Source organism: Rhopilema esculentum, chromosome 16 (assembly GCF_057945365.1).
Source record: "Rhopilema esculentum isolate cy_ngs chromosome 16, ASM5794536v1, whole genome shotgun sequence".
Taxonomy (NCBI): Eukaryota; Metazoa; Cnidaria; class Scyphozoa; order Rhizostomeae; family Rhizostomatidae; genus Rhopilema; species Rhopilema esculentum.
This window is the reverse complement of record NC_142830.1, coordinates 8,647,827-8,660,712: the sequence shown is the minus strand read 5'-3', so window position 1 is coordinate 8,660,712 and position 12,886 is coordinate 8,647,827. Positions and strand designations below refer to the sequence as shown.

Here is a 12,886-nt window from a genome sequence, read left to right as displayed (position 1 = left end):
GTCAAACTGTAGTATATTTCATTTATAACAGTGTACTGAATGGGAAGTAATGCAATGGGAAGCCCTCTGCCCCGATTTTGTTCCGACGGCACTGTTTTGCTATGTGCACTGTGTCATTTTTTCTAAATTTCTAAAATACCATGAAAGCTGTACCTTTTTGGCAATAACCAAAGTTATGGAAAAGAAGCTGTTTGTGCCCTTTTTATATATTTTGCCCCCCCCTCCCTTTTGAACCTGCGGCCGACGGCCCTGTAGACGTCAGCTGCAGCATGTCTCGCATGGTCCGTTTTACTGATACTTGTAAGTAAAAAAGTCGATTTTTCAAGGAATTCCGGCCATTTAGGAAAATGACGTCATACAATCATCATTTCAGCAAAAATTTTGGCTCTAGAGAATTTTCTGAACCTCCATCCATACCAAAATGCACCTTGTACAAAAATTGGAACTTCAGTCCCGTCAGTTTTTCCAAAACCCACTAATTCACCTAAGTATATCCGCAAATGGAAGCTTCGCGGCAAACTAATGATCATCAACTGTGGAAGAATTAAATGGCAAAACGACAAGGTTTGAAAGGTGAATCAACAAGGAAATAAGAATACAAGCATATGAAGAATTCAGCTTGAGCATTAATAGATAAATAAGACGGTCGACGCTTTCAAATAAATTGTGGCAAGTTAAGTACTTCAAATATCCATGCATGTCGCTATTTTGAGCCAATGCTGTAATGTCATGTAACCAAAAGACATATACGCCCTTACCGCAGACTTAGAGAAAATTGTATAAGCTGCAATTATTGCTATGAGGAGCTCAAAAGAAGCTGTAGTTCATTTTTGCAGATAATCCTAAAATTGGCTTTTCGCAAAAAGGTGCTCATGGATTCACCCAAAAACGTGAAATCCAAGAATATTAGTTTCCGCAAACTTAATTTCCTTATACTTTCATGCCATCATTTGCTCTTACTTGTTATCATTAAATGCGATATGACCATTTATTTCATTGTTAATTAATTTTCTATGGAGAAATAGTCGGTCAATCAAGTAAAGTTGGTCACTTTTTTTCTGAACGCCCTCCCCCCCCCCCCCTAAACAAAATTGTCTAGGCACATTACTGGTGATATGGACAATGCAGAGTAAGCAAATTTCAAGAAATTCAAGAAGTGCGACAAAGCAGGACAAGTGCTTATGTATGTTACGTGAAGCGTGCATGGAGCAGATAGATAGCTGGCCCCAGCAAATACAAAAGAAAAGGCACTAGACTTCGACCTCATGCAATGGGTCACATACAAAGATCATTAAGAGCTCCCATCGAACTGGCAAGGTCTTGAATGAACTAGAAGATGAGGTCAAGCTAGCCCCCTCTCTGTCAACTTTTAAATATAGATTAGTCGAAAATAACTGCTCTACAAATGTCTACCACAGTAAAGAGAGGTTGATCTTGAGACAGTCGCTTTAGTTCTTCAAAAAAAGATCATGGTTTTTCTTATTCCACGAATAAATTAAGGAGCTGCTAACCGAATTCCAGTACACAGGGGTAAATCATTATTTAAAACAAATCATAGCAATTTTGTGAAAGTCATACTGTTAAGCAATAATGGATTCTGTAGCATCACAATAAATTTGACCTTAAAAAATAAGAAAATCAGCTGATTTTTGAGTTGCAAGGAGAGTTAAATGTCTTTTATTAGACCCGGTTTATTCTTGTCTTTTTCAACATCTTGGAAAAGAAAAAATTAAGGGCGTTTCTCTATTTTCACCCACAATTCTGAAAGAGTTGTGACTAGATGATGAAACTTTGAGATTTTCGTATCCGTAGCAAACTTGAATTTGAAATTCTTCACCAGCTTAACCAAAACAACTGTTGTTTCAAAGTAAGCAAATCTGTATCCTGGACACTTCCTTTTACCAGCAAAACCAAAAGGCTCAAAAGCAAACTTTTCACGGCCCTTTGAGTTTTCATCACTGAACCTCTCAGGGTCGAATCTATAATGAGAGAGAAAAAGTAGTTAGCGTAGAAACGAGGCATGCTTCTACATGAGTTGGAGGCAGTAAAAAAAGAGGCACTGGCCGGAGCCTAAACACAAATTAGACTCTTAACTCGAGAAGCTGAAAAATTTTTCCTCTCGTGATTCATGTCAAGTGACGCATTTGAAGTACTGAGCTTCTTGCTCGAGCATGTTTCTATGGAAATCTCACCTTGCTGGTTCTGGCCAGATCTCTGGATCTTCAAGAACGGTTCCAAGAGAGAGTAACATTGGAGTCTGAAATGAAAGCAAAATGGCCACAATTTCATTGGCTGCCAACTCTGACGTTTCATGCCTAGAAATATTATATATGCAACAACACAAATCATTCTGTAAAAAAGAATGATGTCCTCAATACTAATACCAAAGTATAAAGCTTTCTGATGACTGATAGAGAGCTTGAGGCCGAGCCCTCTGGCTCTGTGCAAAAACCAGCTGGTTTTAACCTAATTCTTACTCTTTCGTACACAGTAAACAGGAGGCTAATAACAAAACGGGCTTGGGGTTCTGACATAAAATGATCACCAGGGGTACTAAATGCATAGTTATTGTTGAGTGGGAAAATTTGTCAAGAATTCATTAGCGGGAGGGTGTGTTTATTAAGGACACTGGCTTGACAAATAACTTAAATTGCCAATGGCTTTTGAGATATTTATTGGTGTATTCCCATTATTCTTTATATAGCACTAGACCGCTGATAGAATGCTTTGCAATACTGCAGGAAGGCACTTTCCTTTATCATAGCTTAACAACTGAAAATATGCCGGTTTTTGGAGAAATAAAATATATCATCGAAAACAAACCATACCTTGGCTGGTATCATATGTCCATCAATAACCATGTCAAAATCCGCATACCTGGCTGCAAATGGTGCAAGAACTGAAGCCCTTAGAGCCTCATCTATCACCTGCCTTGTATACCTGTTAAAATACTACTCAAATTCAGTGTTGTCTAGAGTCTCACATTTGATTGTCTCTAAAAAAACTAGTTTTTGTACCACCAAAAACCCTTGGCTCTAAGTCTTAACTACATGCATCCAAACGACAACTGGACTTAAGACGGAAAAATGTGTAACTTCTGTAAATCTGGAATTTTCACTGCTCTAACGTCTCGTGGTGCTATAAAGCTAAGGGGGCTCTCTCTTTTACGATTGTTCTGCTGGCAGTGTAAATTGCCTAGATTACAACAGGGGCCCCTATTAAATGTAAATAATGAGAAAAGAGTAATCTAAGTACAATATGCAGTGGTTCTGCTAGTTGAAGAATAGATACAGAAAATCGTACGACCTCATAATAAATATTCAAATTATTACAGAAGTTATCTTCGGAGATAGCTTTCGGGATAAACTCGAGCTTTTTCAGAAAAAGTATTCTTAGTAAAAAGTAGGGTTATTTGAAAATTAGAAAAAAAAGTTGCATGTTTTCCAGCAATCAAAGACATCATACGTTAGGCTCTTCATGTGATCCATTGTTATATTTTCATCATCATTCACATATTCCTCGATCTCGTTAAAGAGCTTTTCTTGGCATTCAGGATGCAGACAGAAGTAATATATCACCCATGCTAGAACTGAGGAAGGAAAAGAAGCATAACAGCCTACAGAAAGTGGGCAGTAGTTTAGGTTGTTATAAAACATACACTAGTTACAATTCACAAAAATTGTGGGAAAAAAACGATAGGTAATCAAAAGAAGTGTATTCTAGAAATTAATACACTATAGAGGACTCGGATGTTTCATAAGTATTGAAATCGCAAAATAGCATCAACAAGTTGGTGTTGAAATTAGCTGAAATTCGGCTTCTTTGATGCATTATTTTACCAATTAGCATGATACTAAGCGACAAATGTACTTCATTGCATTTACGACATTTGGCTTTCACTAGAAATAAGAGATGCATATAGGAATTGAAATTACGTACGATTTCCTGTTGTATGAAATCCGCCGACAATGTACGTTATGGCATTATCAAAGATCTAGAATGTTTCAAATAGAAATAAACTTAGACTGAGGTTTCATAACAAAAGTAATCAAAATAAACAAATACTTTTATAGATTTATATAAAATCAGTGGTGATTAATGGAACATCAATTTATCTTAAATTTTCTGACGATCAAATTTTCATATACAGCACTTGTAAGCAAAAGTGTGACTTTCCCAGCGACAAGCATAAATAAATATCTAAAAGTTTTATAACACTTTAGGACCAAGAGGCAAGAGAAAGATTAAAAAATTTAGTGATAGGCTTGAAACCCAGCTGTCCACAAATTTTAAAGAAAATACTTACTTTAAATTTTCTTAAAAATCACAGTTCAGTTTAGCTGGCATAAAAAACCTACCATATCATCTGTTGGGAAAAGATCTTTATTCTCCAGCATGACATCAAGAAGTAAATGACCTTTTTTGTCTTTTTCATTTTTTCTGTTAGCAATCACATCCTTTACAATTGCTTTCATTTCCGCCAAGGCTTGAAACAAATATTTTCGTTAAAAATACCATTACATATATGGTTCTTGAGAAAGGGGGTGGACAAAATGCAGACAGGTTTCTACCCATTGCCGGATGACAACGCGTCAAACGAAACCCCGAAAAATGGCTACAGAATGTTCCGACTGTTTTGTCGCTTTGTTAAAGTTAAAAATACCTGAAAGCATACGAATTGTGTATTTTTTTGTATCATTTTGCATACTAAAACAAATTAAAAACCAACCCTTTGCAAACTTTTTCTGTTGTTCACTTCCTTCTGGTGGTGGCCCATTACTTAATCGCGATTCCATATCTGACCAGCACTGAAAATAAAAGGAACTTCCGACTCAAAAATTGGAATCAAAATGCTAAAATTAAAGTTAAATGAAAAACAGTTAATAAATCATTAAGTAAGACGAACTTCCCATCTTAACCACAGTTTTGCAAAAATAATCGATGTTCATTAGTTCCATTCAAAATTAAGTGGCTGGAGGTTAGGCTACGGTCAAATTTTAATATGACAATCTTTGGTGATGTCATTTTCAACAAATTCAGCTAATGAAGGCGAAAATTTTTCCTAATGTTCATTAAAATGAAAATCATTGACGATACTTACAATGTCATAGACTCTTTCAAAATTGATGATTTGTTTGTCAGATTTGAAATAGTCTCCAAACGACGTCAACATAATAGATTTAATTGCTACAGCTAGCATATATTCTCTGAATGGAATGTGTTCTTCGGGCTTGCACTCGTTCAGTTTTTTTATCAATTCATCCCCAACCTTTATAATAAAAAAGTGACACTCTATAACGGTAATGCAAAGGACTAAGAATCAATATAAATAAATATTATTAAAAACAAAGATAGAATAACAGAGTGAAATTGACCAAACTAGTGTCTTATACATGAAAATAAAAGGTATTGTATGAAACAAAAAAATATCAGCACTTCACTTATTAGCATTTGATGAGGACCCAAAAAGACCGAAAGATGAGATGGATAGGTGTGATAGACGAAATGAGAAGCTCGGGTGTTTACGAAGATAGAAGTGCAATAAAATGTTTACGATCGACGTTGATAATTCAAGAGGAATTCTATGCTCGTGCGCATTGGAGTAGATTGGTTCGTACGAGTAGAAAACCGTTGTCGAATAAATTGTTGTATACTTGTTGCAGGATTTATTTTAAGGAATTTTTATCACTGCACGTATTCCAATTTTTGAAGATTTGGGTGTTGCCTTTTAAAAAATTTCATGACCACAACAATCAAACTAACTTTATTTGAAGCTTTCGCATTACACCAGCTCATGTCAAAGCCTTACAAGAGATTTCGACGAGGAAAAGATGTCTAGGTTTAAATATGTTTTCGAGAATAAGGATCAAAGGAGAAGATGAAGAGCGAAACAAACTAGATCGCTTCTAGATACTGAACAAATTTTGGAGAGGTTTCATAGATTATGATTATTGGTACTGTTACTGTTCTCGTTTTTGTGTACGAAGGATGAGTACACTATGTGGTGGGTCGAGGGGAACGCATACATGTATGTATGTATATATATTTAATACTGTAATGCTCTCTGGTAGTTCTGCAATTTTACTTTTCAATACCAAATCTCTTTATTTTAGTTTTATCACTGCACGAAATTGTCTTCTTTGCGACCCCCGTCTCTTATAACAATTTTAAGAAAACTTAAATTTCTCTGAAAAAAGTGTAGTATTTTAACTTCAATGTTTCATCATCTCTTAAGAAATCATTAAGCTATGATTTGTGATATTTTACACTGAGAGATTTGGCAATAGAGAGCAAAACTGCAGTGTCAGTTTCAGTATTTACTATTCAGGATACCTAGAGTATCAAATTTCGTTAAAATCTGGACTCGCTGTGAATTTCCACCATGAATTGGAAACACCATAAATTTATCAAATTTTTGAGCAACATAGTGCAGTATTTATTACAAAGAGGGCTCTATAGAGAGAGGCATTCAATTCAAGGTTTTGGTTCTCCAGAACAAAGCTGCTCAATCTTTTTCTATGCAACTGGACAGTAAGAATGTATTTTAAAACTTAAGAATCAGATCTCAGACCCATTTCACATATCAGAAGAAGGATACACATTACCTGCTACATCTATTCTGTACAAATTCAAAATATGGCAGTTTTTCTCAGGATATGCCCTTTAAAAGCAACATTAGCACACAAACCTTGTTGAAAATTGAGCCGTATTCTTTTACTGCTTCGTGACTGAAACTTCTGTCTAAAACATGTCTAATCTTTCGTCCCCTTCCATCATTTGCATACTGAACGCTGTGTCTCCCAATCAATGGTTCAAACATCATAAATAGCATTGCTATAGAAAAATAGTTATCATGCAATGTAGAATCGCCATGATATTTAGAACTTCCAAAAAAACTTCAGGCCACTTCAGCAAGGAACAAAAATTGAATGTTATGAAACTTCATTTCACTTTTCAGGAGTTTTCTGGTCTAATTCACAAATTGCTGAGTTCAATTTCTTTATAATATATGCTAGTTTCTTGTGCTAAATTTCAATTTAAAATGCATTTTAAAGGACAGACATTCTTAAAATTCCAATACAAACATCAACATGATTATAATTCAGGTGTTGAATATGATCATCATTAAAAACAAAACTCAAAAACTGTAACTCAAATCATAGTTTGTAACAAGTATTTCTATTGACACATTCTACAATCTTTTTATAAAGGAAAAAATCTCAGTGATGGTGCCAAAATGGTATAAAAAGAGAGAAGTTTCACCACTTTAGAGACACTCAAGAATAATTTGTTATAAGTATAATTTGCCAATGTATTACTTCTCCCCAAAATTTTCTTAACAGTACAGACATGCAGTCATAAAAAACGGCTCTATAATATTCCAAAGTTATTGTACAGACTTTTATCTCACGGAATTCAAGATAGCAATGATGATAAATCCATACAAATGCATAATGTGAGATGACACCTTTCACTAGAAATCTAAATTGAGTTGAAAGATTGGAGCTTACTGCAAGATCTTATACATACGTGGTCTGTTGAATAGTGTTGCCACTTCTTTAAAGACTTCTGGTGATCCTAAACTAACAACAAGCTGCTTGCCCCACCAAAAGCTAGCAACTGGACCAAACTTTTTGTGAAGATCAACCAAAAACTCATGCAAACTTCCAGCTTTGCTTATGTCAGGGAGATTTCCCTGTCTAAAGATAAAAAAGTGTTTTACTTTAAGACTTGCTAGAGACACCAAATAAATTGAAAGAAAACATAAGATGCACTTTGCTATTGGCTATGGTGCAACCAAAGATATCTCAAAGAAACCTGGATGTTAATTCCTATTGACATTACTTTCCACTAACAAGTACTTAATCATATAGACAATTTTAGGAATCATTGCAACAAAGTCAAAATGAAAACTTAAATATAGGGACTGACACAAGAATAAAGAGCATTGGGCTTAAGTTGACTAAGGAATAATAATCAGATTTACAAATACTTATTACAACAAGCTTGTTAAACAAAACATCAACCATATAATAAATGCTAGTAAACAAAATATGTATAGGGGCATACCTAATATAGAAATACCTATTAAACTATGTACCATGAAAATCATGGGATCATTGCCATGATCAAATGACTCATACCCCATGACCTGTGCAAGGGCCAAAGGTCACATACTAAGTAGATATACTGATAGTATGTATTACAGAAGGCCCACTATTAAACCTAAGCTCAGCAGTCCATACATTTAAGTGCTCTATTCTATTGATATTGCTAACTGTTAATTTGTATTAGCATAAAAGATATAAATATTTATATGCATTTATTACTAATTAGATACTATTAGATCTGGAATTATACTCACTTGGGATCACTTGGATCAAGTCCTGGGCAAGACAGTTTACCCTTTCTCTTCTCGATCTAGAAACAAAGTCTTTTATGTAAGATGCTGTTGAAAGTAGGAGTACTAATTTAAAATTACAATTTTAATTATAATACAACATGTTAAGATGTGTTTCTGAGGACCTTAGCTAATTATTGTTTATGACAGTTTCTGGTTTCGTGCTCCTGTTTTTTAACCTTGGCCAAACAAATATATGACAGGCTTAGAATTTTCCACAGAATGCACTAGCAGTCAGGCAGCATTTAACAAAGTAAATTCTCTTACTTGCTTCCTTTGTGGTCCCTACTGCCTGTGCTACTGTTTGTCTATTACTAGAATAAAATTTTCAGGCTGCACTGAAAACATCTTTTCATTGCCAAGTTCCCTATTCCTATGCAGTGTGACAGTTGTGCAAAAGTGCTAGGCAGAGACTGTCACTTGGACCTTACAGTTGGCAGATGCAGAAAACAAACAAACTGGATGCTGTTTCCCTTGCAAAAACATGCAAGGAGTTTAGCTAAGCAATAAAATGACTATTAAAATTCACATTCTCCAACAGAATACATAAAGGGAATGTTGTCAAATGGAAACCTCACAAAAAATGCAAGTTTTCCATGTTCAGATCAGGTTGGTGAGGCAGCTCATGGTGTCTGTGGTTTTTAATGTGCAGGTGCCTGGTCATGAAGTCACATTTGGCACAGCTACCTACGGTATTCACACGGACTGGGGATGGTACTCAAGACCAAACATACAAGCGGTCCATCTAATAAATCTTGAAAATTATGAGGGGTATTGTAGGGATACAAACAATAAAGAAACTACATAACGGTACCTTGCATTAAATTTAAAGGCATTCAGGTTTTGCCATTTTGATATTACAATTGACATTCTGAACAGACATTAAAACTATTTTCATTTAGAAAATGTCTGAGTAGCCCCCAAGATATTGTGTCATTGTGAGTTTAGCTTTAGCAAAAAAAATCATTGGAAAAAAAATTTAGTGAAAAATGATAAAAGCATGCAAAAAGACTGTGCTGGTTACTTCAGTTTCAAAGATTTGGTCTGTGGTGTTAGTGAAGTACAACACTCTTCAAAATTGAATTACAGCATAAAGGCATGTTAAGGCAAATAATTTTTAAAAAAAATTAGGCAATTATTGCATCCACAGTTTAAGGTCCTGGTCCATGAAACTTTTCTGACCCTGTCCTTTATGTGTGACAACCAAATTTTTTTTGGATCTGCACCAGGAAATCTTTAGAGTTTAATTTGTTCTTGCACAAGGTTTGCTTTCATCAAAATTGAGCCAATCGTTACAAATTATGAAAGTGGTAGAAATAGCAACCAGAAGGAGAAAAATAGATTTGCAACACTTTCATCAAGACAGACGCAAAACTTTAAACCTACATTTAATACACTTTGTTGCTGATGTATTTTGCTGTCATTGTTATTTGAGAGGGAGAATAAAAAATCTTAACTCTGACTTGCTTTTCTTCATTTTAAATCAGATTGAATCTTCATAGCTAATAATGTACTAAATATTAAGCTATCTTATTTTGACATTGATAGTGGCACAGACAAAGGAAAAGGTCCAACAAGGCAGTAACCTTCCAAAGAACAGTCAGGACTATTAAGTTTCAAAGAAACTGAAAGCGAGTTGAAGTTTTTTGGCTATGTGTAGCTATAGCTGTCTGCAATTTTCAAGATGAAAGCTGCAAGTGGAATGGAAAAAGAACAGGGTGTTGGAAGCATTGGGCTGGGGAGCTGGAGCTGTATTTTGTCTAGATCCAATGAGAAAGTGCCGGGAAGGGTAATATTTCAGCAAAGTATTTTTTGTGATTTGATTCTGTCATTTGTAAATTACCTTTAAGTTGGCCATCGTTAAAATTGGTGTTCCCTGTTGGTAATGGGAGTTTTTAACAGTGAGACTTATATGTCCTAAAATTACAGCCTAATGGCTGAGCCCCCCACTGCAAAGCTTTGCAACAGGTACAATAAGAATTTGAGAAAAGTCCACATTCTCCTCAAGTTTGCACATTATATGGACATGGTCACTCTTTGCAAACCTAAACCCAGAAATGTGAAAAACATGTTTTGACCAAAAACAGTTTATGAGCACAAGTTAATCCTAATTCAAACATAGTAGGCTATTTCACGCCAATGTACACTTAGGGTACAAAAGTATGGAATCAGTGTTAAAAATTGCGGCTCACAGTGGCCAAGAACCTAAGACGATAAATTTCCGAGTCTTTTTTATAGACCACCAGTATAGAAGTATACAGCTTCTTCGTTTATTGTCAGTTGCTTAATAGTACAAAAAAGATTGAGCTTGCATACCAAATAGAGGTAAACCAACGTAAAAACCAAAACAATGATGGCAGTAACAGCAAAGGCTGCATAGTCCGTTGAAACGTGGCTAACTAACTGCCTCATTCTTTTACGGTAAAATCACTGTGTTAAAATCGACCTGAACGCTTCACCTTCATTTTACGAGAATGATTACGGGGATCTACAATCAAAACGAGGAGGATTCGAAAGGTCAGAAACCGCCTCGTCCACGTGTATATATAGAAATATATATAACGACAGCACTCTTTATTTAAAAAGTAGCTCTTCACTTCAAAGGCCGGATAAAGGGAGGCAGCACAGAATAACAACGAAAGTTAAAGTTTTCTTACGTATCCCGATAAAGAGAAAAATTCCAGAAATTGTCCGACAAAATTGCTATTTTAGGGGCTTTAGCCCTTTACCCCACAGCATACCTGGTCGTTAACAGAATGGTTTCAGCTTGGGGCAGAGGTGAAAGTGAATTATCCTTTGAATACAGGCACGTAGCAGAGTGGTGGCAAGAGAGTATCAGCTGTTTGTTACCATGAGAACTCTGTCTCTACATTTTTTAATGGGTTTTTTTTTAGTTTTCGAAAAAAGCTTGGCGCTACTTGGGCACTACTCAGAAAAATTGCTGAAACAACTGCCTTCAACAACGTGCCTGCACAAGGGCATTTCAAAATCATATATTATAGGAAAAACACTTATTTGGACAATTTACTATAGTATAAGTATATACATAGACAGGCAATGGTTTAAGAAGTAGGGGTGTTATGTGTTGTTATGCGAGAAAACGTATTGCCTGAGTTAGCCTTTGGAATCATCGAATATTGCAAAGAGGGCACTTGAAATTACCTCAAAATCAAGATCATCAAAGAAGTTATAGACACGAAGACCGTGGATTGGCTAAAGGATGACTGCATCAGCTTAGAGAGGATGAGGCCAACTGGATGTTCATTTTTGTAAATTGCATACTGCTGGACATTCTTAAGCCAATACACATAGTCATAAAGCAGTTTCAATTTTCGAGTATAAATCTTCAACAGCGCTGTCTGTAGTGAAAGCATAAGGGCAATAATGTTCAAACTTAACTGAGGCTCCATGCGTGAAAATGGTTGCTGATTTCCGAGAATAGCAAACTAAATGCGCTGAGGTCAGCAACATTCAGCTAAAAAAGACCTTTATCCCCAAGCACTATAGAAGAGACCTAAAATGTGTAGCGAATAGTTTCCTGTTCTTGAGAAAGTGTTGGAGGAGCCTATTATTTTTTCTTCAAGCAGTGTGCAAAATCTTCTCCCAATTGCTGTCATGGGGCCAGAAAGCGAATTTAGGAAGATAGATTCAGCTACTGCATAAAGAAAGCGCGCCGATACTCTCAAATGATTATTAATTTTTATGCAGTTACTGTTACTCCTGTTACTGCTGGCTTCACATCAACACATAACGACTTTGAACAGTGCTTGTCTTCTGCATCAACAAGGGTAGATTCCCCTAAGTGAAGTTCTTTGCGGACAAAGAGGGATGACAATCTTGCATGTCTGGCATTTGAAATAAAGGTGATCTTGATGGAAGACACAACAATTGAAAGTTTTCTAGCTTGATAGAAATTAAGAGCTCTGCTCCGATGGGACCCGTAATAAAGTAACAAGATCTATTCACAGTGCATAAAACTACTTTTTCAGCTACTTATATGGAATCAATGCCTGTAAGTTTATCGTAGAGAAATGTCCACATGTCCTTGATTCATGTATAACGTTTTTGCACATTCTTGTAAAATTCCTCAAAAAACTTTTCAACAATTGTACCTAAAAATAGCATTTCCCTTGTTCTCCGGGAGACTGAAGGGCGTGGCCACAGAAAAGTTTCACAAGGGGGTCCAAATTTTGTGAAATACCCCTGGACCTGAGCTGCCTCTCGACGGCTCTGTAAGAAAACATGAAGACTCTGCGAAGGACATGTCGTAAATAATGAGTATTGTTTAGTTTATTTCCGTGATGTTTATAAAGGGATTTAATCGAGGTTGGGGGAGGCTTTCGTGGATAGGATTTGGATTGTTGGATTGCTTGAATGTATATTGTTTTCTTTTTTCGATTGGAACACGAACGCGTGTACGGAATTAAAATTGGATATGTTTAGAGAGTATATTATGGATATCGGTTTGTAATCGTTTATATCGGA

At 35.8% G+C, this 12,886-nt stretch overlaps 1 protein-coding gene across 1 annotated transcript; it reads right to left on the bottom strand.

The window, feature by feature from the left end:
• Positions 1-1,081: 1,081 nt before the first annotated feature.
• On the bottom strand, positions 1,082-10,884 carry LOC135682860 (cytochrome P450 20A1). The gene is made up of 12 exons (XM_065197937.2): positions 10,718-10,884; positions 8,366-8,421; positions 7,531-7,700; positions 6,689-6,834; positions 5,102-5,269; positions 4,730-4,808; positions 4,359-4,486; positions 3,940-3,994; positions 3,466-3,589; positions 2,829-2,940; positions 2,193-2,257; positions 1,082-1,979 (listed from the first exon to the last, which is right to left on the bottom strand). Exons 1-12 carry the CDS (start codon positions 10,811-10,813, stop codon positions 1,730-1,732), a joined length of 1,449 nt encoding a protein of 482 aa, XP_065054009.2. The 5' UTR covers positions 10,814-10,884; the 3' UTR covers positions 1,082-1,729.
• Between the last annotated feature and the right edge of the window lie 2,002 nt (positions 10,885-12,886).

What these genes read in the sequence shown, in the direction of transcription:
- LOC135682860 (XM_065197937.2), bottom strand. Translation starts at nt 10,813, where the DNA reads ATGAGGCAGTTAGTTAGCCACGTTTCAACGGACTATGCAGCCTTTGCT. An exon ending in ACGGCTCAATTTTCAACAAG is followed by an intron (nt 5,270 to 6,688) that starts GTTTGTGTGCTA and finishes TTTATTATAAAG; the next exon opens with GTTGGGGATGAATTGATAAA. An exon ending in GACATATGATACCAGCCAAG is followed by an intron (nt 2,258 to 2,828) that starts GTATGGTTTGTT and finishes CTTTCATTTCAG; the next exon opens with ACTCCAATGTTACTCTCTCT.